Genomic DNA, 26,757 nt, shown 5'->3' with positions numbered 1-26,757 from the left:
TCTGACTTTTGGACGGCTTGGCTGTGTTTCTTAAACTCTCCCTGTTTGCCTTCTGACTCAACTGGACTGGACTGATTCTGGATTGCTCCTGGATGTTGCTTTTAGCTCTCCAACAGGATTCTGTTTGCTAGGCCTTTCTATGGCTTTCACCTCATTCCTGAACTCCCCTCATTAGGCCTGTTTTGTGCCTCAGCTTGCCAAGAATTTGCCTTTGAGGCCAATCCATCTGAGACCAGGAAAAGCTGAAAGCTTGGAATAGTTGCTTTTTTTTTTTTTTTGACTGTAACTACAGAATCTCTCAGTCATCCCGCCAACAGCCATACAAACTGAGGGATCTCAGAGCTGCAATTCAAAAAAAAAAAAAAAAAAAAGAACTTCTACCAGCTCTAGTCCAGTTTACAGTTAAAATGGAAGATTTTCAAGAGGGTCATCTCATAATTAATTAGGCCTAATAAAACAAGTGTGAAGGTTCGGCTGTCACCACATAAATGGTTTCTAGTAAAAAGCAGATTATATAGGGTGGAGTTAACTGTCATTTAGAAACTTTGCATCTGCCTCTCTGTGTTGAAAAATGTGCCCAGAGAAATGCACATGTATTTTTGCATATGCAGAAACTCAACTATAATTTGAACCTCATCCCACTATGTGGATTGTGGCATGATAGTGGTAATGATGATTTATAGAGCACCTGAACAAAAAGGAGCTTTTTTTTTTTTTTTTTGGTACCTTAAGAACTTTCTTTTGGGGGGGGGATAGAGGTTTTTGTGAACTCAAATTCCCACCATGAGTTGGCAAACATATACAAAGCATGGAATTATAAGCAGTGACATAAAAAGGAAAATGGAAGGAATGCCACAGCAATTATGTAAAAACTTAAATATATGCAAAATAATTACAGTGACCCTTCACAAAGCAGCCTTGGCCCTAGCTGACAGTTGTTGTAAAATTTTAGGGGGGGGGAATGCTATCTCAGTTCTGGACACAGGTGATAGAACTGAACTTCCTGACAGGATGTAGTTCCACATTTCATGGCTGTCCCTCTGGAAATAACAATTTCTAGGCACTGTCCAGAGATTTAAAAGTGGGACAATCCCTGCCTGCAGGCTGACAATCTAACAGATAGGACACAAAAGGAAGAAAAGAATTGAGAAGGAAAAGGATATCTACGTCCTCTTTATACCTTGTCTATCTATGCCGAAGGCAAATTCAGAGTGGCATGCAAACGACAATTAGCCAAGATAAGCTAAACTATATTTTTAATATGGCTTTTAAAAAGCTGCAATAGCAAATGACAGCAACAAGAGTAAAATCTTAAACAGCAACATAACACAAATATAGGCTGAAAAGAACTAAAAGATTTTCAGGCATGTAACTTACAGGAAATAGTATGGTTTATGATTTCTGCAAAAGCATCATTGAATTGCTTCCTGCCCCCATTGCAACACAAAGATTATGTACATGTGATATGCTTGCAAAGTCTATTTTTGATTGAGGGGGTGTCCAGATGGGCATATAGCTCACTATCTGGATTTGTGTGTGTGTGTGTGTTGGTTGGTTGGTTTGAATCAAATTATGGTGTCCACATGTGTTTTGACTTATAGCAATCCATCTGTCCTTTCTTTTAGAGTTCTCCTGCTCCTTTTTGAGCAGGGCTACAGGGGCTTTATGGGGGGGTGCAATTCAAAGTGGTCCTAATTATCCCATTCTGTAGCCCGTGCAGATGGCTAGTTCACACCCAAATACCGTAGAACTCTGAGCAGTGGTATCTGAGGTGACAACCCTGTGACCTTTTTGGTGGGTTGTGGCACTGAAAGAATGACAGAGAACCTCCTCTATTTTCATCTACTCTACCATTTTAAATTATATATAAAGGAGTTACATTGGTGGTAAAATGTTTATCATGCTAGGTGGATGCATTTTTGTTTTGCTATGTCACTTACTTTATTTAACAAAAGGAAAAAGGAAAGTTCTGCAGCCCACTGAATGACAACTGAATGAAAAGGCAAGGAAGGAGGTGGGAAGGGGAGTGTGATTAATTGAAAAGAGAACAAATTGGAGCAATACAAAGATCAATACAAAGACCTGTCTGGACCCTTCTCATGAGAGAAGAAACATTGATCAGTGTGAATGGAAGGATTGTTCAAATGTGAAATAAAATAGATTCCACTAAGATAAGAACCTTTTAAGTGCAAACCAGACCACTCCAACTTCTCCTGTATGGATGTGCCTTGACTTCCTTTGGTATCCAAAACATGATGAAGTAAATAATTCACTTCTTTCCTGTTTACTGTTCAATGAAACTTATAATCCCCATCCCTACACCCATCCTGACCACTAGCCAAACAGAAAACCAGCACAATAGTGCTGCTGCCTTATGGACATATTCAAGTGGTGTCAACCTAATGTCATGGAAGAACAACCTAGACTAAATCTAAGCTGCAGTTCCACGGCAGCAAATGCTGTGGTTGTATGAAGATGAGGACAAAGGAGGATGAGACTTCGGCTCTCTGCAGTTCATATCAGTTTAATGGCTACTATGTGGAATGTATCAAATTACCATGTTAGGCCCACAACTCAAACTTTGGCACGGCACACTTCCAGCCATCAGCCCTCTCTCTGATGTGACTTCCACCTTGATGCTGTTATCATTACCATCTCTGCAACTTTGTGTTGTGCAAGCACAGTCAATGAGCTGAATTTCATTTCAATATTTGTAGGTTACCATATTCTTTTCAATTCTATTATTATTTTTTAAACCACATTATAAGACACCTTGGATGTCAATTCTGGGAGAAAAGTGGAAAACAAACAACCTGAGCAAGGCATTTAGCACCCTTTTAACATATTTACTTACCCTTAGCATATTATTAAAATCAACTGTTTTATCCAAACTACTAGTGCTACCCTAATATACTTCTGGAAAAACAATTGAAAGACATACCTTACAGAAGCTGGAATTCCATCAACAAGCAGCCTCCAAAGTACAGAAAGTAATAAAAATTGCAAAGCACGAAACATTAAGGCAAGAAATTAAAAGGCTATGGATGCAAGATCAGGTCATCCTCCTCCCAACACTAATTTCAGCAACTGGAATCATTCAAAAAAAAATGTTTGCCAATAGCTGTTAATTTTCTTCCTGACTTTCCAAACCCGGTGATTTTCCAAACATGTCACCTTTCTCACAAAGGACTTGATTCCTAATTTTTAAGTTGGACCTCTTGGGTCCATCCCCCAAGCATCAGCAATGCTGAAAAATGAAAAACATAATGATATGCAGCAGGGGCGGGGATACCTCTTTTGTCCCAAGTGGGCCATCTACATTATCTCTGCGTCCCCTGAAAACTACTTTCAGCAGCCTGGGGATGCAGAAAGGTCTCCAAATATCATTTAACATTGACAGCTGCTTAACTAATTTTGATGTAAGTGGAATTATTTGGATGTTCTAATGGTAGGTCATATTTATGATTAATTAATTCACTGATTACTTAACTAATCAAACTCATTAAACTTTAAATTTGCCTTAATGTCTACCAATATAACATACCATGAGACTTGTGAAAATAATTCATCAAATACAATTAACAATTGTCCATTTTGAAAAATAAATATATTAATGAATAATATCTTCAACAAATAGTATGTGGATGTAAAAATGCAATTTCAGTACTGACGTTTAATAACTGTCTATTGAAAAGTATCAGTAATACCACTGGAAATGTATTATATCATTAAAGGTAAAGGTAAAGGTTCCCCTTGAGAATTTTTGTCCAGTCGTGTTCGACTCTAGGGGGCGGTGCTCATCCCCGTTTCCAAGCCATAGAGCCAGCGTTTTCTCCGAAGACAATCTTCCGTGGTCACATGGCCAGTGCGACTTAGACACTGAATGCTGTTACCTTCCCACTGAGGTGGTCCCTATTTATCTACTTGCATTTGCATGCTTTCGAACCGCTAGGTTGGCGGGCGCTGGGACAAGCGACGGGCGCTCACTCCGTCGCGTGAATTCGATCTTACAACTGCTGGTCTTCTGACCCTGAAGCATAGGCTTCTGCGGTTTAGCCCACAGCGCCACCACGTCCCTTATATCATTACTATAATTAAATCATTACTATAATTCAAACAAAAAATAAATTTCCATAAAGAGTGGATGCTTTTAAATGTAGACAGAGAGTTACCATATTCTGGAAATTCACTTCTGTTCCAATCTAGTGTAATGCTAATGGGTACGAATCCCTAAGGTAGTATTAAGGTTATATATATCTCCAAGATTCCATTATACAATAAAGCCTTACCTGAAACATTATAGGAATAGCATTGCATAAATTCTGTTTGTTTAAAGTCCTTTTATATATTTACAACTACTGTGTAAGGTGGGCCTGCGGTAGTGATACTGAAGTTGGGAAGTTCAGGAACAGCAGCTGCCCTCAGGCCACCCAACAAGGGCTGCTTTTGCCACAGGATTAAAGCAGCTCCCACTAGGATTGCCAGCTCTGCACTATCACTTTCATGGCCAAAACCTGAAACCTGGTAGTAGGCCCTTGCAAAAGCAGAGGTCCTTTTGCTACAAAGCCATGGCAGAGGTGGGAGGTTTAGTTATGAAACCACTAGTTGTACAATCTGGATATATAGGCCTGGAACACGGATACATTCCAGTGCACCATGCAACATAGAAACCCAGCTCTTGTTACTACCTATCTACAGTGGACCCTCAATTTACAGAATTAATCCGTATTGGAATGGTGGCCGCAGGTTGAAAAGTCCGCAGGTCAAGGGTCCATTTCCCATAGAAATGCATTGAAAACCCATTAATCCATAACCGCCAAAGAAACCCCACCACCACCCAAAAAAATAAAAAATAAAATAAATGCAAAAAGCAGCACCTTGCTCGGACTCCTGGACTCCTGGCCACGCTCGGACTCCTGGACTTCCGCTGCCATCACTGCTGCAAGACGAGCCACACTGGGTTATCCCAGCCACGCTCGGACTCCTGGACTTCCCCCGCCACTGCCACCGCCACTGGGAGCTGTGCCACGCCAGGTGATCCCAGCCGTGCTCGGACTCCTGGACTTCCACCACCACCACTGCTGCTGGGAGCTGAGCTGTGCCGGGCGGTGGCTGGGGAATTCCAGGAGTCCAAGCATGGCCAGGATTGCCCAGCGCAGCTCAGCTCCCAGCAGTGATGGCAGCGGCGGGGAACCTCCGGAGACCTTCCAGGGCTTCTCTGCCACCATGGGAGGCATCTCAGAGGTCCCCCCCCCCCTGCTGCCGATCATGCCTCTGAAGCACAATCTGCGGCAGAGGGGGACCTCCGAGATGCCTCCCATGGCGGCAGAGAAGCCCTGGAAGGCATCCGGAGGCACAATCGGCGGCCTACGGACTGGAAGGGGGAGGCGGGGAAAGCGCCAAATTTGAATTCGGCGCTTTCCCCGCCTCCCCTTTCCAGTCCATAGGTCAATTCTCTGGCCACAAGTCAAAGTGAAATTTTGCAGCCGGAGAAGTCCGTAACTTGAAAAGTACGCAAGTGGAGCCATCCGTAAGTCGAGAGTCCACCGTAGCAGTTTTTTAGCATTCGCCTAGCAGCTGTAGTGATTGCTATCATTGTGCTTGCATCCTACAAGGATTAGCTGGCAGACAACATGTGAGAGTTTTCTAGATCCACTGCTGCTGTTGATGGCTCTCCTGAAACACTCACCATTTGCCCAGAGGGAGGTTCATTCCTGCCTTTGCACCACTACTGCCTCATTGTCTGTAACAAGAAGGCTCACAAGTCACGAGTCATGGTGCTGGAACCTCACTCTCTGCCTTAGTCCAAACTGGACAATAGTCCTTTGAGCATACCTCCATCAGCCTCTTTCTAGTCCTCTCTCCTTCTGCCTAGCTTCCTGGTATGCTAACAGAAGGTAAGCAAAACACTTATGAAAACACCTTTACACCAGGCCAGTGAGTTTGATATAAGCTGGCAATGGATGGAATGGGATGTCAAGATATTAAAGCTACATCAGAAACAAAAGCCAGACTTTCTAATTTCTCCACTGCAAATCCCTGAAACCTAAGACCCAGTAATTCTACAACTACAAAAGTGGTTGTGCATTACATTCAGTGTATAAAGAATTGTGAGGCTGCAAGTAAAAGCCCAAATATATTTACCTAAGACTAAGCACCACTGACTCTCATGACATTTGTTTCCGAGTAAACACACAGAGGATTGTGCTGTGAAACTGAATTAAATTCCATTGAACATAGTGGGCTTACTTCTGAGTTAACACGTACAGGAAAAAAAATTACAAGGGAGCACAAAAGATCCCAGGAAAGTTAGCAATAAGCCTTGTTGCAAGAAGAGAAGAAATGTAAATGAAATTGTGATTTTGAAGATGATCGTACAATACAGTAATGAAAAATAATCTACATCTACAGCTAACAACACCCATCAATCACAGTGACAGATCATCTCCCCCCCTTATCACAACAATACACCCATAACAAAAAACACCCTGATCACGATAACACCCAATCTCCTGAAAAGGACAAAAAGCTGATCCCACAGCTACACATACTCAACTATCCCACACACTATACCAGAACACAGACAGAGTTCTAACTCCTGTCCTCTTAAGATGCCAGCCACAGAGACTGGTGAAACATTAGGAAGGAAAACCTCCAGAACACAGCCAAACAGGCCGAAAAACCTACAAAAACCAACCATGAAATTAGTTGGAAAAGTCCAAGAGGAAAGGTACCATAGTTTTGCACAAAATACATTTAGACGCAACATGATGAATAATATACAAAAGGGAAGAAGGATTGGTAATTTAAAAATGGGAATAGCTTGGATCTATTTGATGCAAATTCCAGAATGACTCTGCCCATTGACCATCAGGAAACTGGGGGCTATCCTCATCAATAAGCTCTTGATTATCCAGACTCTTCATAGATACCCAGGAAAAATACCTCCTGTACCAAAGTCTAGCAACTGAGTGAAAAATTCTCATTTTCTTTCTGCTAGAAATGCAGCCTGTGTCTTTCAGCATTTATTTGGGTATATCCAGAGAGCCAAAGGTACTTCATACTTGCCCTGCAAGGTGTCAGGCTAAAACCACTGGGCTAGTTTGGCATCCAACAGGTACAGTGGCAGTTCTATATTTTGCTTGTGGCTGAAATCTGTGAGCATAATGAATTATTGGACCACTCCGATCTCACTGTGGATTATTTATTTATTTAATTTATTTAATTTATTTAATTTATATGCCGCCCACTCTACCCAGAGGTCTCTGGGCGGCTTACAATAATTAAAATTCAATACAATAAAATGATTAAAATACAATTAAAATACAATTAAAATACAATTAAAATTGCCATCATCAGGACCCACAGTTGTTATTTCAATTAAAAGCCTTCTGGAACAGGAAGGTTTTGACCTGGCGCCGAAATGTCATCAACGTCGGCGCCAGACGGATTTCAGTTGGGAGGGCGTTCCATAGTCTGGGGGCAGCTGCCGAGAAGGCCCTTTGCCTACAAGCCATCCCTCTTACCTCTTTGAGGGATGGCTGTTTCAAAAGGGCCCCCTGGCTAGATCTTAACTGCCGGGTAGGCTCATATGGAAGGAGGCGGTCCTTCAAGTATCCAGGGCCCAAGCCATTTAGGGCTTTATATGTCAAAACAAGCACTTTGAATTGGGCTCGGGCAGCAACTTGTAACCAATGTAAATTGAACAGAATCGGCTTGATGTGATCTCTAGCGGCTCCACCACTCACCAGCCGCGCAGCTCGATTCTGGACCAGTTGCAGTCGCCGGACCATCTTCAAAGGCAGCCCCACGTAGAGCGCATTGCAATAATCTATACGAGATATTACCACTGCCTGTGTAACTGTCATGAGACTCCACTCGTCCAGGTAGGGCCGCAGCTGGTATAATTTCCGCAGCTGAAGGAAGGCGCCTCTGGCCACCGAGTCCACCTGGGCTTCCAAAGTTAGACTGGGGTCCAGGAGCACCCCCAGGCTGCGGACCCTGTCCCTTAGGGGGAGTGTAACCCCATTCAGGGCAGGGAAATGGCCCTCCAACCTGTCCGGCGAAGCACCCACTAACAGCACTTCCGTCTTGTCTGGATTGAGTTTCAATTTATTAACCCTCATCCAGTCCATTATCAGGTCCAGACACGAGTTCAGCACAGAAACCGCTTCACCTGGATTGGTGGAAAACGAGAGGTAGAGCTGAGTGTCGTCAGCATATTGCTGACTCCTCAGCCCAAACCTCCTGATGACCTCTCCCAGCGGTTTCATGTAGATGTTAAACAGCATGGGGGACAGTATCGAGCCCTGAGGAACCCCATGACATAAATGCCATGGGGCAGAGCAACTGTCCCCCAGCACCACCCTCTGGACACGGTCAGCTAGGAAGGAGCGGAACCACCGTAAAACAGTGCCCCCAACTCCTAACCCAGCCAGCCTATCCAGAAGGACACCATGGTCGATGGTGTCGAAAGCCGCTGAGAGGTCCAGGAGTATCAACAGGGTCACACTCCCCCTGTCTCTCTCCCGGCAAAGGTCATCGTACAGGGCGACCAAGGCAGTCTCTGTACCAAAACCCGGCCTGAAACCTGATTGAAATGGATCCAGAAAATCCGTTTCATCCAGCAGCGCCTGGAGTTGCCCGGCCACAACCCGCTCCAACACCTTGCCCAAATAAGGGAGGTTCGCCACTGGTCGGTAGTTAACCACCAGCCTTGGGTCCAGGTTAGACTTTTTAAGGAGTGGTCGAATTACCGCCTCTTTCAAGACGGTAGGGACCACTCCCTCTCTCAAAGAGGCGTTCACGGCCTCCTGGACCCAGGTGCGAACCCCCCTGGCAGAACTTCCGATTAGCCAAGATGGGCAAGGGTCGAGCAGCGTGGTGGTAGAACGGACAGATCCAAGCACCTTGTCCACATCCTCGGGTCTCAACAATTGAAACTCATCCATTAAAGTCTGACCTAAGCACGGCACACTGGACACATCTTCCGATTTTGCAGTAACAGTGGAGTCCAGCCCACTGCGAATCTGAGTGATTTTTTTCCTCAAAATGAATAGCAACCTCGTCACAGCGAGCTGATGAGCAGTCCGTGACCTCCACCGGATTTCCCGGTTGAAGAAGATCCCGGACCACCCGAAACAGCTCTGCTGGACGACATTCTGAGGAAGCAATGCGGCTGGAGAAATATTGCCGTTTCGCCAGCCGTATTGCCACGAAATAGGCCCGATAATGGGCTCTAAGTCGTGTTCAATCGGATTCCCAGCGGGACTTCCTCCACCTGCGCTCCAGCCGTCTCCCCTCTCGCTTCATCGCCCGCAGTTCAGAAGTATACCAAGGAGCTGTCTGGGCTTGGCGAGCAGGGAGAGGGCGCTTAGGCGCAATCGTGTCAACCGCCCGGGTCATCTCCCTATTCCATAGGGTGACCTGAGCTTCGACAGGAGCGCCGACCATATCAGACGGATAATCCCCCAGAGCATTCAGGAAACCATCCGGATCCATTAGTCTCCGGGGGCGGATCATCTTAATCGATCCCCCACCCTTGCAGAGGGAAGAAGAAGCTAATAGACTGAACTTGACCAGGAAGTGGTCTGACCATGACAATGGGGTCACAACCAGCCCCTCCACATCCAAACCACCACCTTCCAGTCCCGTTGAGAAAACCAGGTCCAAGGTATGGCCCTTCTGATGTGTCGGGCCGATGACACATTGAGACAGCCCCATGGTTGTCATGGCGGCCATGAAGTCCTGAGCCGCCCCAGTCAAGGCAGCCTCGGCATGGATGTTGAAGTCTCCCAGCACCAACAGCCTGGGAGTCCTCAACACCAGGTCCGAGACGACCTCCGTCAGCTCAGGTAGGGAGACTGTTGGTACGCAGCAGGGTGGGCGGTACACCAACAGAATCCCTAATCTGTCTCGTGAGCCCAACACACAATACAGGCCCTCAAGACCTCCTCTCAAAGGGATAGGAATCCTGGTCAAGGAGACAGAACTCCTATAGACTATAGCAACTCCCCCTCCCCGACCCTCCGAGCGACACTGGTGCTGGACTGAGTACCCAGGAGGACACAGCTGGGAGAGGGGGACACCACCTTCCTCTCCCACCCAGGTCTCAGTAATGCACGCCAGGTCAGCACCCTCATCCAGAATTACATCATGGATGAGGGCAGTCTTATTTTGTACTGACCTGGCGTTCATCAACAGTACCGTGTGGCTCGAGGGTTTGCTGATATGGTCACCTGATACCATCTGGTTGGAGGTAGGACTAGAAGAGGGGATAGATGTAAGATATCTAACCTCTCTTCTCCTACGCGGGCATGTTCTACCCCCACCACCATTCCTTCCCCTACCCAGCACCACCTCAGTGGCTGCCCCCTCCAACGCCCTCCCCCCTTTCTGTTCCATCAGGTCCACTGTGGGTCTCTATGCAACTCAATAACAGTTAAAAACAAACAAAACAAACCCACACACCCTTCTAATGCCCCTTCTCCCCTCCCAGCCAGATGGCTGGTGTTGCAGAAGGGGTGGGGTTGCCCAAAGCAGCAGCAGCAGCAGCAGCAGGGTCCCAGTCCTGAAGGCCAGGGGAGTGCAGGCCAGAAATACTCCCAGACACTGTCTCTCACCCAGTGCCTGGGGACGGCAGATCTCACAGGCGACTCCCCCGACAGCAGGAACGCTGCCCTAGCAGGGCCCTGGCTTCTGGCTTTTACAGCCTCCCTCCTCTCCAGCCAGGTGGCTGGTGTTGCAGAAGGGGTGGGGTTGCCAAAGCAGCAGCAGCAGCAGCAGCAGCAGGGTCCCAGTCCTGAAGGCCAGGGGAGTGCAGGCCAGAAATACTCCCAGACACTGTCTCTCACCCAGTGCCTGGGGACGGCAGATCTCACAGGCGACTCCCCCGACAGCAGGACTATGTTCAGTACTTGAAAAGAGCAAGCTTTGGACTACCATATTCAAAACCCCGTATCTGTATATCCAGTGCCCATAGTCGGCAGGTGGTTCTGAGGACTGTAGTTCCAAAACTAAATTCCCCGATCCTGGGTCACGTTTATAAGTTGACTTCATGCCTTATGTGACAGAGTCACTCATATTTCTGCTTCCCCCCCCCCCGCCCTTCCCTGGTGTGTGTGTGTCCTTTTTGGATCCAAGACAATGAACAGGAAGGAAGACAAAAATGCCTAGTTAGGCTCAAAATAAAAATGAGATATATTGAGGTTTTCTGAAAAATCAATAGTAATTACATGTCATTAGATCAATTCTGACTTATGGCAGCCCTTTCCAGAATTTTCTAGATACAGAATATTCAAATGTAGCTTGTTATTTCCTTCTTCTGGGGATGCTGAGGGACTCTGCAGCTTGCCCAAAGCAACACAGGCTGGCTCTTCTTCTAGTACACACACTGGGGAATCAAACTGCCAACTTTTGGCTTTGTACCCAACTCACTGAACTATCCAAAACTACCAACATGAATTTGACGCAACTCCAGGAGGCAGTGGAAGACAGGAGGGCCTGGTGTGCTCTGGTCCATGGGGTCACAAAGAGTCGGACACGACTAAACGACTAAACAATAACAACAATGACTATCCAGCCAAGTCTCTCTTTATTGTCTATAGTAGCAACATCATCCCATCTAGAACCAGGAAGAGATTTTATTATTATTATTATTATTATCATATGGTGGCACTGATTTTACTTACTAATTCTCATATTCATATTTAATGCTTCCTCCAAGATATTTGCGCCATCAGTCATAGAACTGTCATTTTACCATCCCAAAACAATGCTTGCCTGATGCCAGGGCATCAGCTTGGGATCCTTCTGGGCTGAGATGAGACAGGGTGCCAAAATTCACACTGTATACACAGCAGCATAGTGTGTTTCTATGACAGGACGTGCTTCAATTAGGTTTTACCAGCAGTTCTCAAGTGTATTAAACTGCAAACATTTATGACTACCAATTGTTCAGCAATTTCAACACTAAAAAAAAAATCCCTTTCTCCATTTTAAATTAAGCTGCAAGAATGACTAACATGTGAGACAGGAAATGAAGAATTGATTTGTGTAAAATGACTGTGAGTACACATCTATTTAAAAAAAATAGCAGTAGTTTTAGAAGAAATAGCCATGTTAGTCTGTGCTAGCATATCAGGCAAAAAGAAAAAAAATAAAGAAATAAAGAAAAAAATTGTGGCACCTTCAAGACTAACTGCTATATTTTAATGAGAGCTTTCATGGACAAGACCACTCCCAGAAGAAATATAGCATTTAGTCTTTAAAGTGCCACAATGTTTTTATATTCTTTTTGCCTCATAAAAAAATTAACAAATCCCATGGTGAGCTAGCGCTCAGACCTACCCTAATTCCTCCTTCTGAATATATAGCGACTGTCCTGAACCCCTATTTTGTTTCTGGCTGTCGTTGGAAGAATTTGCAGTCTCATCCCAAAGCCTGAAGTCTACTCCTTCCTGATTTAAGAGATGATAAACTTATTTATTGTAGGATAAACCAATAGACAGAAACATGTATCTCTAACATGCCAGTTGCCTAGATAGAGCAGCAGGCCAGTACTCTACAAGACCAGCTTATGCCATATGAATGGGCTGATTCCCAAAAACAGCTTTTTAAAAAGACAGCAAGATCCCAAGGTCAAATGGTAATGATACAGAAAGGTCAGCAGGAGAGATACAGAGCCCAACTGCTGGCACGCCCATGAGTGATTAGTTAGGTATGACAGCTCTCCACTTCTTGATACTGTTAAACACAGCTGAGTGTGAAATCCAACATCAGATACCCTGGTCTTTCTTTTAGATCTAGTTTTGTTTAATCTGCCATAGCAGGATAGCACAGCACAAGGTGGTATGAGATAAAAAGTGACTACACATAACAAAGTACTTGTGCTGTTGCAATGAGTAATAGAATGGAGCACATTTCATTCTGTCAATCTACGTATAAGAATTTTTGTTGAACTTAGCAGAATCAGATATTTTGTTTTCCAGGTTATTTAGTTAGCTAAATAAAACATCAAAATCAGTCTTCAGCAGTTTTCAAGAAGTTAAGAAAAATGGAGAATTGAGACAATAAACCAATGAAACAACAAAAAAGGAAACCAACAAGAAGCACGGAATAAGATATTGAGCAGTGATCAAAATCCATTTACTACTATTCTGTCCTAGCTAGCTATTAGATATACAGTGGTACCTCGCAAGACGATAACCCCACAAAAGGATGAATCCGCACGACAACAAGGTTTTGCAATCGCCATTGCGCTTCGCAAAACAGTGTTTCCTATGGGCGATTTCCACTGGACGATGTTTCGGACCGTGCTTCGCAAGATGGGTTTTTTCCCCCCGAGACCGATGCTTCACAAGAAGACAATTTTAACAGCTGATCGGCGGCTTCACAAAATGGCTTCCGTATGGGCGATCTTTGTAAAACGGGTGTTTTCAGGACTGATGCTTCACAAGACAGTGATTTAAACAGCTGATCGGCGCTTAGCAAAATGGCTTCCATATGGACGATTTTCGCAAAACGACTATTTTCCCCATTGGAACGCATTAAACGGATTTCAATGCATTCCAATGGGGAAACGCTTTTCGCAAGACAATGTTTTCACTAAACAGCGATTTCAATGGAACGGATTAACATCGTCTTGTGGGGCACCACTGTAACTGCAAATAAAAGATTTTTGTTTCATTTAACCAAAAATTGGTCATTTTTCTTTTTTCAAGGAAAGGCGTGAGATGAGGCAAATCTCTCCACGCTATTTCTCTGCACTAAAAGGGGAATAACCACACTCCAAATCCATCAAATAAAATGTAGGTACCCAAAATCTGAGAAAATATACAGCCGAAATAGTGACTTTGCTACAGAAATCACATGGGATGAGCAGATTCCACATTAGTCTCCAAAAGAATGCCCCCAAAAACAAAAACGATGAAACTAACTGTGTCATATATTGGAAGTAACCATGTCATCTGCCTGTAAGCAATATTACCAACATAGCAGGGGACCTGAATGCTGCACTGAAGCAGCTCTTGTGCTATGATGACAATGTATTTGGCTATTCTTAGAATCAGAATAGCATCAGCTGGTATTATTTTTCTTCCTGGCCCAGAGCTCATTTACCCACTGGAGGCTCCTATGTGAAATGTTACTTTGATGTTCCAGGAACGGATGCTGCTTCCAGAGGATGAAGAATGTATTTTTACCTCATGTGAATAATTAAAATGTAATTTTCAAAAAGGAAATACTCACTGATTTGATTTGTAGATGCACTGTAAAAAGCATTAACAGTAGTTGGACTAGTAAACCACCTGTTGAAACAGTAAGAACAAAATTGACTCTTATGACTTTGAGAATATATAGACAACTTTGTAAAACAAGAAACATTAGAAACTGTGCAATTAGATATGTAAAAAGTCAAGCATCACTCCTGTTTCCAGTTCCTATTTGTGACAGAAGTCAAAGCAAGTATCTAGTGAAGACCTTTTTAAAAATAACCAAGAGTCCTATGGCACATGGAAGACTAAGAAGTTTTATTTAGCATAAACTCATAAATTGCAGCACACTTCACCTGATGAAACAATGAGTATGCAGGGAAATTTTTAATATACATACATTAATCCCCACCCATCTGTGTCTAATGAGCTGATCATAGTTTGACTGATAAGTGTCAACCACTGTGTTCAACAAGTCAGCTTTGTGCATCTACAAGCTTCTAGACACATTTTTAGTTCAAGTTTGAACTGTAAGTTACACGTAGCACACCATTAGCGAAGGTGAAGCTAGTTAGTGTTCCAGAGACATAAATCTAGCTGACCTTCATGACTGACCAATCAAACATCTAAACAAAACCTGTGCCTACCTCCTAATGATCAAACAAAACAAGCTGATTTTGACTTAAGAAGTTCCCCTTTCCTTTCCATCAAATGTATTTTGACCATTAGAAATTCTGTAACCAAAATTTTGCTTGGGTATCCACAACATTTTCACATCACAGAATTTCTTCTGTCCCTAATTATCCTGTGTGGGATAATTTCAGCACAAGCATTCTCTCCACCTGCCCAAGTATCAGAGCTAAACTGAGTAGAGGGAAACCACCAAACTATAAAAAACAATAAAAGGTCTCGTGGAACTTTGAAGATTGAGGTGTAAAACTAATGCTAGTTCCAAGTAGAGTGGAGCCATTGAATTAGTTGCTTTAATGAGTTTTTCAATAGAAAAACATGAGCACCATTTTAGAAACTGGGGCAAATTAAAAGAGGCTTATTGGCCTCCAGATGTTCTACAGTCTGCAGAATGTTCAGAGTAGTCAACTCAACAATCAACAACTGTTATCTTATAATATGGATCTTTTCTCATCTATAGGACTCCAAGTCACACTCGTTCCATAAAAGAGACATTTAGAGCCATTAGACATTTATATAACTAGACATTTATATATTTAGAAATTTATATAACTGTTACATTACAATTACAGCTTCATAAGAGATAACTTCACATCCTTTTGAACTTTAACAGTACATTTTAAACTACTTTTATTAATACAGAAGTGTGGCCTCACTAAGAGGAAGAGAAACAATGTCATATGATTCAAGCAATACTTCTGTGATGTGGATGTCACTGTGATAATGAGGTGGAAAAGAGGAGAATGTTTCTACCAGAAGCCAGCAGTTTCCAGCATTTAGATGTTTGTGTGTTTTCAAAAGTAACTCTTTTAGTTGTTGTTTTTCTTTGGGAAGCAGAATTACTTTTAAAATATAGCTCTAATGACTTCTGGGGGCTTTGGCACTACAGCAATAATTAATTCCTTTAAAAGCGGGAGAGGGGTATTGGCAGAAATTCAGGTAAAGAAAAAGGAACTAGAAAACCTAGAGATAGAGAAAGGCCAGAGGGATTTGATGTATATAAAGATGATTTTTTTAAATTTAGTAATAAAAATTCAAAATTATTAGCTACAATGTGTAAAAACAAGATTAAAAGACACAGTTGAGGTAATTAAAGATAGATCAGGTAATATAATGAAAGATAAATTGAAGATATTTTATCAGAAATATATAAAGGAAACAATGTACTGAAAGAAAATATAGAAAATTATATAAATGAGAATTTAAAAACTAAATTATTGGAATCTGATGTTTGAATCTGAGGGCTTCCCCTGGTAGGCCTGGTCTACCCCCAGGAAAGCCTGAAGGCACCAATTGTGGTGGCAGGGGACCCCCAGGAGGTCTTCGATGGTGACGGGGAAGTCCTGGGAGACCTCCTAGGGATCCCCTGTCGCTGCAATCAGAGCCAGTGGTCACCCAGCACCGGGAGGCTTGAGTTGGCCAGGCACTTGGCCACTCACCCCTGGCGGCGGCAGAGGCAGCGGAGTGCCGGGAGGCTGAGGAGGCTTTGGGCGGGTAAGATGCTCCTTTTTCCTTTTTAAAAAACTGTTCTGGGTGGGGTTTGGAGGGTGGGTTTGGACTGGGGGGGTTATGTTTCTGTGCTGTGTTGTGTTTTTTTTTTGGATTATTATTATTTTTTTGCAGTCCCAGCGTGGGACTTGCTCTGTTGTTGTTGTTGTTGTTGTTGTTGTTGTTGTTGTTGTTGTTGTTGTTGTTGGAAATGCTGGAACAGATTAATCCCATTCCCATGCATTTCAATGGGAAATGGTGCTTCGACTTACGAACATTTCGACTTATGAACGGCGTTCCAATATGGATTAAGTTGATAAGTCGAGATACCCCTGTATAATTATATCCAATTAGATAGTTGGACAAAGAAATGGTTCAAAACTAAATGGCAAATGTAGAGAATGTACTAAGTACAAATAATTCCTATCATCACATGAAGACATGCAAAAAGATGCTTTGAGGAAGGGAGTAGTAAGTAGAATTTATAACCTAATTTTGGAACAAGAGGAAAAAGAGACAGAAATAGTAGGTTTGAAATCAATTTGGGAACATGATTTAAAGACAGAAAATAAAACAGGATTGGACAAAAATTTGGAAGATGAGAGTTTTAAGATTAATGTCAGTAAGAATAAAGGGAAATTTTAAAAAAGTTAGTTTAAGGTGGTATATGACTCCAGTGAAATTGAATATAATAAATTCAGACTATTGTAAGGCATGTTGGAAATGTGATGAAGAAATTGGCATGTATTATCATATGTGGTGGGAGTGTAAATAGATTAAGAAATTTTGGAAACTATTTTTTAAGGAAAGATGTGATATACTGTATTTGGAAAAGATATCAAAGTCAATTCTAAAATTCCTTTGTTGTCACTTTTTTATAAGATAGAACTTGATTATTGCTCAAAGGAATTTATTTCCAATTTTATGACAAGTGCTAGAATATTAATAGCTAGTTTCTGGAAAGATAAAAATGATGTTAAATTAGAAGATTGGTATAATGAGGTATGGGACATTGCATTAAATGATAAATTTGACTACTGAACTGAAGATGAAAAGACAGGAAATAAGTTCACATATTTTTATGCTATTTGAGGTACATTTATTGAATTTGTATTAGTGAAAAGAAAGGAGAAGGCCTTTAAAAAAATAAAAGCGGAGGAGGACTTTCTAACCTCTGCTAAAAAGTTATCAAATGGATGAAAAAGCCCATGTATCAACAGGGCATATCTGAAAGGTACTCTGATTTTAAATGCAAGTCTCCATAATCTCTCCAAATGGAATCTGGAAGCAAAGAGCGAAAAGAGACACTGATCATGATAACTCTGCTTCCCAATGTATGTTAATTTCTTTCCCTTGAGGTTCCTACTGCAACTTAATCCACACTCCTATTAGTCTTCCTCTTCCACGCCTCACTCCTTATTTGGTCTTAAAAGTTACTGCACATTGTTGGGATGTGTACCACTCCCATGTGGGCATGGTAAGGGATTAAGCAGGCAAGGCCATGCCCATGGCACCAGAGCCTCCCTGCCACTGTGCATGTCATGTGCCATGTTACACATTTGCTTCCTCTATACCAGTGCTGGCTGAGAAGGGTTGAGGGCATTGTGCTCATTCACAATAATATCATGCTCTCTTCCCCTCATGTGGTCATGTCTTCATAATATCAGGGAAAGCAAGCAGTGAATCAAATGTATCCAGAGGCCAGAACCTGGTAATTTGCCCAAGGTTGATTATGGCTTATGCGTCACTTTACCAGCATGCTATCATAGCAACACAGAGAGTCAATCCCAAGGAGAGAGAACGCACTCACACTGGGAATATACTCAGATTAAGAATGAAGTAGCTGACTGGATAGCTCACTGAGATGGAAAACTTAGCTGCTGAGCTGAGGTCAGGATTTCAGTTCCCTGCTGTCCCTTGAAGGAGAGCCAGCCTGTGGGATCTTAGGCAAGGGTGGACAGTCTCCGAGCACCCCACTCATCAAAAAAGAGAATGACACGCCATTTCTGAATACTCTGTATATAGAAAACCCTGGACAGAGTTGCCATAAGCCAGAATCAACATGATGGCATCTAATTGATTGATTAACAGGATTTAGATACAGTAAAATGAAGGCAAAGCTCCTACAGCAAAGTGGAGGAGATAGCTTGGCATGCTAGAAGTACATATAAAGATCTGGTTGGGAAGACAGTGTACTCTCACACAGAGACATGATTGAAGCATGTCAACACAGGCTGAAATAGAACACTTCCACCAGAATACCGAAACATTGTGCAATTGGAAACCAAATGTCAAGAAACACACCAAGGTATTATGTGTTAAATCAACTTCTTGTTGATTTAAAAGCAGGTGTGATGAACTATCGTTCACTTTGAGACATTAATTGGAACATGTTGTACCTCATGTATTTTCCAGAAAGAATTCTCAAATATTTCGCAAGGCTAAAGTACATTAACCCTCCCATCTGCTTTCCTCAAAAGCTGGGAGTAAAGATTATATTAAGAAAAAGACTTGGGTTTATTACACACAGCATTCCATGAAAGGGAAGCTCCTTAAATGTGCCCCTTTTCCAATTGCAAGTTTTTTTTTTCATCCTATGATTCTCAAAGGAACAACGTCAGAAAGAACTCTATATAGTCATGTCCTTAATTGGATTAATTGATTACAGACTTAATCATTCTGTATAAGGAAATTAAACGGGCAATGCATATTCATTGCCATTTGGCAGATCTCTGTAAGTCTTTGAACAAGCAGGAGTTTTAGTCAACCAAAATTAAAAAAAAAATCTTTGAATACCTGAAATTAGATATCTACAGAAAAATTATAATTAACCTTGCAGAATTTATTTAGGAGGCATGTAAAGCATGACCTAATTCTCTCCAACCACCAGTTTGGAAAGGCTTTTTATTAAAATGGTAAGGCAGCAGATATATTTTCTGTAAGATAATAGAAGTGAGGAGATGACTGACATCTATGGCGAAAAGTCGGGAGAAAATATTTAACAGGGTTGACTGCATTCCAATTTCAGAGTAATTTATGGCAGCAGCCAAATAAACTAATTTGAAATACAGCAGCACACCATCTATAAAGAGGTGCTTTTACGCAGGGCAGCCCTGAATGACTTTTGCAATGACCTGCAGGGACACTGGACACTTTTATTGGAAATTTAAAATGCCACTGCAGATTTCAAGTCTTTTCCATGGTCTCCACCTTTGACCCTGTCTCTTTATTCATATCTGCTTCAGTTGTCTCATAGCCTTCTTTCTGCTCAAGTTCTAACAAAAAGTAATCTATCAGGTTTAACCAAAGTATATCAAAGCTATCCTTCTATCCTTCCTTGAAAGCCCTCTACTAATGCTTAAGGTTTAAATTGTTAGGATATCTTGAACAAAATTTCATTTCTTCCAAATATTCACTGTTGGGCAATTTTTGTAATATTTTGTATTACAAAACAAAATACTTTCCTCCCTTCCTCCTTTTGTACATCCATGGTGTTGTTAGTCTTGAAATCTTTCTAAATGTCTTGCACACATTTACTACTTTAAAAAGCACTGAGTTCAAAACAGGAAAAGATTCTGACAGCCCAGTTAGCACAGTGTATATTTCCTTATGGATCTGCACAATTGGTTCCAGGATCTTGCTCAAGTGGGTGACCTGGATTTGCAGATTTTCATCAAATCTGGTGAGCAGATGGTCATCCCCTGAGACAACCTGAATGCTCCATCTCAGAAAGCAAAGTGATGTGGGCAGGGAATGCAGTTCCTCTATGCTTTCTCAAGATGACACCACAGTGGAGTCTTTAAAGAGCAAGTGCTAGACACTGAAAGCAGGCAATGAAGGTCCCTGGAGCAACTGTGCATGTTAGTGAGACATGGGAGAAGAGGTGGGTTGCACTCTGGAGAGCTATGCCAACCACACGAAGTGGCCAGCAAAGGCCTCAGAAAGATGCCAAATTCAACTGGCTCACTCAAAGTGGTCTGTCCTCAGACCAAGGAATTGTAGACTAGAAGGTCAAAGAGATCATCTGAACTTTTTGCAGCCAATTTGTGTCTCTAGAAAGCATCCTCACACCCAATCTTGGCAGGTGGTGCTGGGTGGGGTGGGAGGGGAGGAGGGGAGAAGCAGCAGTGCTTTGCCCCACCCCACCTTTCTACTTGAGGCAGTGGAACATCTTGCACAGTCTCTGAGGAGCAGAGAATAATAAAGAGGGAATGTCACATAGTGCAATGTACAAATAGTTCAGGGAGGCACTGTGTCAGAAGGTTTCCAAGACAATTTGCTGCTGTTTTCTGCGGCATGGCAAGATGTACTGTCTGGAAGTAGGCATGTGACAAAAAATTTCTACAGGTATATCAAGGTCACACAGAAAACAAGAATTACATGTCTGCTCATGAATAGGCTCATACCTGTATTTTATTGCAGGGACATATAACAGGGAGGGGTGCATTTTGTCTTTCAGATGCCAAGAGTTAGGCATCCTTCAGTCTCGAAAGACTATGGTAGCATGCTCTGTATGGAGGACTTGGAACAGCGTCTAGTGTGGCTGAGGAGGCCAATTCGAGAGTGACAATCCCTTCCACACTGAAGACAAATCCAATCTGTCCCCTGTCCAGCTCCCTGGTTTTGCTGCTTTTGTGAATTACTCTTTGCCTCGGCCTGCTGGGCAAGGGTCGCTTCAAATTGGGAGAGGCCACGATGCAGTGCCTGCCTCCAGGCTGAACGCTCAGATGTCAGGGTTTCCCATCTGTTGAGGTCTATTCCTAAGGCCTTCAGATCTCGCTTGCAGACGTCCTTATATCGCAGCTGTGGTCTCCCTCTGGGGCGATTTCCCTGCACTAATTCTCCATACAGGAGGTCCTTTGGAATCCGACCATCAGCCATTCTCACGACGTGCCCAAGCCAACGTAGACGTCGCTGTTTCAGCAATGTATTCATGCTGAAAATTCCAGCTCGTTCTAGGACTACTCTGTTTGGGACTTTGTCCTGCCAGGTGATGCCAAAAATCCGTCGGAGGCAACGCATATGGAACGTGTTCAGCTTCCTCTCCTGCCGTGCACAAAGGGTCCAGGACTCGCTGCAGTACAGGAGTGTGCTTAGGACACAGGCTCTATAGACTTGGATCTTTGTATGTGTCGTCAGCTTCTTATTGAGCCATACTCTCTTTGTGAGTCTAGAGAACATGGTGGCTGCTTTGCCAATGCGTTTATCCAGCTCAACATCCAGAGAGAGGGTGTCAGAGATGGTTGAGCCAAGGTACACAAAGTCATGAACAACCTCCAATTCTTGTGTAGAGATGGTAATGGAAGGAGGTGAGTCCACGCCCTGGCCCATGAGTTGTGTTTTCTTCAGGCTGATTGTTAGTCCAAAGTCTTGGCAGGCCTTGCTGAAACGATTCATGAGTTGTTGGAGGTCTTCAGCAGAGTGGGCAACGATGGCTGCATCATCTGCGAAGAGGAAGTCCCGCATGCATTTCAGTTGGACTTTGGTCTTCGCTCTCAATCTGGAGAGATTAAAGAGCTTTCCGTCTGATCTAGTCCGGAGATAGACACCCTCGGTTGCAGTTCCAAAGGCATGCTTCAGCATGACAGCAAAAAAGATCCCAAAAAGTGTTGGTGCGAGGACACAGCCCTGTTTCACTCCGCTTCGGATGTCAAAGGGGTCTGATGTTGAGCCGTCAAAAACTACAGTGCCTTTCATTCCCTCATGGAAAGATCTGATGATGTTAAGGAGACGAGGTGGACATCCAATCTTGGGAAGTATTTTAAAAAGGCCATCCCTGCTAACCAGATCAAATGCTTTTGTAAGGTCTATGAAGGCCACTAAGAGCGGCTGTTCTTGTTCCCTGCATTTCTCCTGCAGCTGTCGGAAGGAGAATACCATGTCAGTGGTGGATCTATTAGCTCGAAATCCGCACTGTGATTCTGGATAGACTCTGTCTGCAAGCACCTGGAGCCTCTTCAGAACAACACGGGCAAGCAGCTTCCCTACAACGCTAAGAAGAGAGATGCCACGGTAGTTATTGCAGTCACCCCTGTCTCCTTTGTTCTTGTACAATGTGACAATGTTTGCATCCTTCATGTCCTGTGGTACTCCACCTTCCCTCCAGCAGAGACAAAAGATTTCGTACAGTTCAGTGGTGATGATCTCCTTACAGCATTTCAGCACTTCAGCAGGGATGTTATCCTTTCCAGGTGCCTTGCCGGAGGCGAGGGAGTCCAAGGCCGCTTTTATTTCTGCTAGGGTTGGTTCGCTGTCCAGCTCTTCCAAGACAGGTAGGCACTCAATGTTATTTAATGCTTCTTCGGTTACTACATTCTCTCTGGAATATAGCTCAGAGTAGTGCTGTACCCAGCGTTCCATCTGCTGTGCTCGGTCCTGGATGAGCACACCTGTAGCAGACTTCAAGGGAGCAGATTTCTTCTGTATTGGACCTAAGGCCTGCTTGATACCATCATACATTCCTTTGATGTTACCTGTGTCCGCTGCTAACTGTATATGAGAGCTGAGCTGGAGCCAATAGTCGTTGGAGCATCTCCTGGCAGCCTGTTGGACTTGGCTGCGAGCAGCTCGAAGAGCTTGCAAGTTGTACTCGCTAGGACAGGCTTTGTATGCTGCTAGTGCTCTTCTCTTAACCTCGATGGCTGGCATTAACTCCTCTGAATGGGCTTCGAACCAGTCAGCCACCTTTTGGGTCTTCTTGCCAAAGGTGGACAAGGCGGTGTTATAGACAGTGTTCTTGAAGTGTTCCCATCGTTCAGGTGCATTTGCAGTAGCCGGACCTGGAAGGGCTTCTTCAAGTGCTTGGGCAAATTCTTTCACTTTTCTTTGATCGCGAGTCTTGCTGATGTCAATACGTGGTCTTCCTTCCTTTTTCGTGTGATATACTATCTTTGTTCGCAGTTTTACTCTACTACACACCAGGGAGTGATCAGTATCACAATCAGCACTCTGGTAACTGCGTGTGATCGTAATACTAGGAAGGCTGGAACGTCTAGTGAGGATTAGATCGAGCTGATGCCAATGCTTGGATCTTGGATGTCTCCAGGAAACTCTGTGTTGCAGCTTCGTGTTAAAGAATGTGTTGCTGACGCAAAGACCATAATGGCAGCAAAGCTCCAGCAAGCGCTGGCCATTTTCATTCATCTTTCCAATGCCAAAACGACCTAGACAAGTGGGCCAAGAATTATGATCAGCACCAACTCTAGCGTTAAAGTCTCCAAGAATGAACAGTGCCTCTCTTTCAGGGACTTTTTTGATAGCAGCTGCCAGATCGTCATAGAATTTGTCTTTCACTTCTGGAGTGGATGACAGTGTTGGTGCATATGCACTAATGAGGGTTACTGGTCCTGCTGATGAGTGGAGCTGCAGAGACAGGATTCTTTCACTCCCCACAGTAGGTGGAACAATGCATCTCAGGAGAGTATTTCTGACTGCAAAGCCAACACCATATTCCCTGGTCTCATTCGATGGTTTTCCCTGCCAGAAGAATGAGAAGTTTTTTTCCTTGACAGATCCCGAGTCTGGCAATCTTGTCTCTTGCAGGGCAACAATGTCCATCTGCAGTCTACTCAGTTCCATGTCAATGACAGCTGTCTTGCGCACATCATCTATTTCTTGCAGGTCATTAGGAAAGCCGTAGTCAGGAAAGCCAGGGGTCATTGTCCGTACATTCCAGGTGCCCAGCTTTAGGGCAGGCGTTTTCTTACGATTGTTGCATGGTGCACAGTTATCGATCTGCTTGTCGGGTTTGACCCTAAACCCCACGCACCCCGTGAAGTTAACAGACCGTGGCGAGGTAGCACCTTACTGGCTGGGGGCTGCCCAGCTTAAGGCGGGCGGTATCTACCTGGTGAGGTGTAATGACCTCTCCCACCGTCAGAAGTAGCCCCTGGCGTCATGCTCTACGCCAATTGAGCAAGGACTTATAACCGGTAACTGCTACTTCCCGTGTTGTTTCGACGCTGTATGCGAAGCTGGAGTGTCCTCTCCAGAGCACGAAGCCTGGGTAAAATAGTATGGAGGATAGGCTGTTACCCAAGCAGCAAATCCCCCCTCTCCACGTCACTGAAATTGTCCAGTGGAAAGGCAAGAGCCAGTACAATTGGTTCCAGTGACGTTGCAGGAGTTGGCGGAATGATATAAACTGCCTCCGGGACTCCGGCTCCGGATTTTGCCTCGAGGTTATCTCCTGAAGCCCTTTCCATAAGTGGATATAGCCACAAGGCAGTGGAGGTTTGAAGTCGGAGTTTTCCTTCTCCTAGATGGGCTGCCTTCCAGGGCTGACGAGCCCCACCTACCCGGCCTCCTCTCTAATAGTGTGGAAGTGTTCTATGTTTGTTGTCATTCCAATGTATCAAATTTCGGTAGAGATAGGATTTGAAGATTTAGCACGCCATTTGACATGCTCTCCTGCTCAGCCTCCTTCAAAGCTAAAACTCCACCTTCCCACAGGCCATGCATATCTACCATGTTAAGGACGGAGATGGGATCGTAGATAGGGTAGGAGTATTTGACAGTTTCGCGCGCCGTTAGGTGCGCGGTCCTGGGAAGTCCCAATTTAACCATGCGGAGGGGGGGGGAACAGAGAGAATAAGCCAGAAAAGCCCATAAAGCCAGTACCTCTGCTTCCTTCCTAGACAAAACTTCCTGAGGAAATGGAGGAAAGCTCTCCTGGGAAGTCCCAATTTAACCATGCGGAGGGGGGGGGGAAACAGAGAGAATAAGCCAGAAAAGCCCATAAAGCCAGTACCTCTGCTTCCTTCCTAGACAAAACTTCCTGAGGAAATGGAGGAAAGCTCTCCTGGGAAGTCCCAATTTAACCATGCGGAGGGGGGGGAAACAGAGAGAATAAGCCAGAAAAGCCCATAAAGCCAGTACCTCTGCTTCCTTCCTAGACAAAACTTCCTGAGGAAATGGAGGAAAGCTCTCCTGGGAAGTCCCAATTTAACCATGCGGAGGGGGGGGGGAAACAGAGAGAATAAGCCAGAAAAGCCCATAAAGCCAGTACCTCTGCTTCCTTCCTAGACAAAACTTCCTGAGGAAATGGAGGAAAGCTCTCCTGGGAAGTCCCAATTTAACCATGCGGAGGGGGGGGGGAAACAGAGAGAATAAGCCAGAAAAGCCCATAAAGCCAGTACCTCTGCTTCCTTCCTAGACAAAACTTCCTGAGGAAATGGAGGAAAGCTCTCCTGGGAAGTCCCAATTTAACCATGCGGAGGGGGGGGGGAAACAGAGAGAATAAGCCAGAAAAGCCCATAAAGCCAGTACCTCTGCTTCCTTCCTAGACAAAACTTCCTGAGGAAATGGAGGAAAGCTCTCCTGGGAAGTCCCAATTTAACCATGCGGAGGGGGGGGGAACAGAGAGAATAAGCCAGAAAAGCCCATAAAGCCAGTACCTCTGCTTCCTTCCTAGACAAAACTTCCTGAGGAAATGGAGGAAAGCTCTCCTGGGAAGTCCCAATTTAACCAAGGGGAAGGGGGGGGGAACAGAGAGAATAAGCCAGAAAAGCCCATAAAGCCAGTACCTCTGCTTCCTTCCTAGACAAAACTTCCTGAGGAAATGGAGCCAATGAACTAGTATTTCCCATCATTGGCATTCAGATGCCAATGAACTAGTATTTCCCATCATTTCTCACCACTAAAGAGGGTTTCAAAACCAGTCCCTTTAATGTGAATTTCTTAGAAACCCCATCTAGAGTCATACGAAACACTCCACTGCAGAAACAATCAGCAAAAATCGAAAACTATCCCTTCAAAAAGCTTCCAGGGAACACTATTCATAGAATCATAGAAAAGTGAATTTGGAAAGGGTGTACAAGGCCATCATGTCCAACCCCCAACTCAATGCAGGAATACAATCAAAGCATATCTGCCAGGTGATTATCTAAGTTTTTCTTCAGTACCTCCAGTGTTGGAGCACTCACCAGCTCCCAAGGTTCCACTGCTGTACTGCTCTAACAGGATGTTTTCCATGATATTCAACCAAAATCTGGCTTCCTTTAACTTGCACCCATTGTTGTGTGTCCTGCACTCTGGGATGATTGAGAACAGATCTTGCCCCTCCTCTATATGACAGCCCTCCAAATATTTGAAAAGTGCTATCATATCACCCCTCAGTCTTCTTTTCTCAAGGTTAAACATGCCCAGTTCTTTCAACCTTTCCTCATAAGGCTTGGTTTCCAGTCCTCTGATCATCCTTGTTGCCCTCCTCTGAACTTGTTCCAATTTGTTAGCATCCTTCTTGAAGTGTGGTGAGGCCTAACCAGTGCTGAATAGAGGGAGACTAGCACCTCACAGGATTTGGAAACTGTACTTCTATTAATGCAGCCTAAAATAGCATTTGCCTTTTTTTGTAGCCACCTCACACTTT

General features: G+C 43.9%; 1 protein-coding gene and 1 long non-coding RNA gene across 2 annotated transcripts in view; one reads left to right on the top strand and one right to left on the bottom strand.

Moving 5' to 3' along the window:
- The window catches only part of PHEX (phosphate regulating endopeptidase X-linked), a 153,833-nt gene that overhangs the window by 22,702 nt on the left and 104,374 nt on the right, over positions 1 to 26,757 (bottom strand). The window contains exon 15 of the mRNA XM_072994286.2: positions 14,248 to 14,306. Within this exon, the coding sequence (XP_072850387.2) occupies positions 14,248 to 14,306 (59 nt within the window). The remainder of the gene's footprint in view (positions 1 to 14,247; positions 14,307 to 26,757) is intronic.
- The window catches only part of LOC140705716 (uncharacterized), a 452,706-nt gene that overhangs the window by 396,180 nt on the left and 29,769 nt on the right, over positions 1 to 26,757 (top strand). The window lies entirely within an intron of this gene.

The sequence above is a fragment of the Pogona vitticeps genome, chromosome 3 (genome assembly GCF_051106095.1).
Source record: "Pogona vitticeps strain Pit_001003342236 chromosome 3, PviZW2.1, whole genome shotgun sequence".
In the NCBI taxonomy this organism is placed as follows: domain Eukaryota; kingdom Metazoa; phylum Chordata; class Lepidosauria; order Squamata; family Agamidae; genus Pogona; species Pogona vitticeps.
Note: the sequence above shows the minus strand (reverse complement) of the source record. Positions and strands in the feature narration are given on the sequence as shown.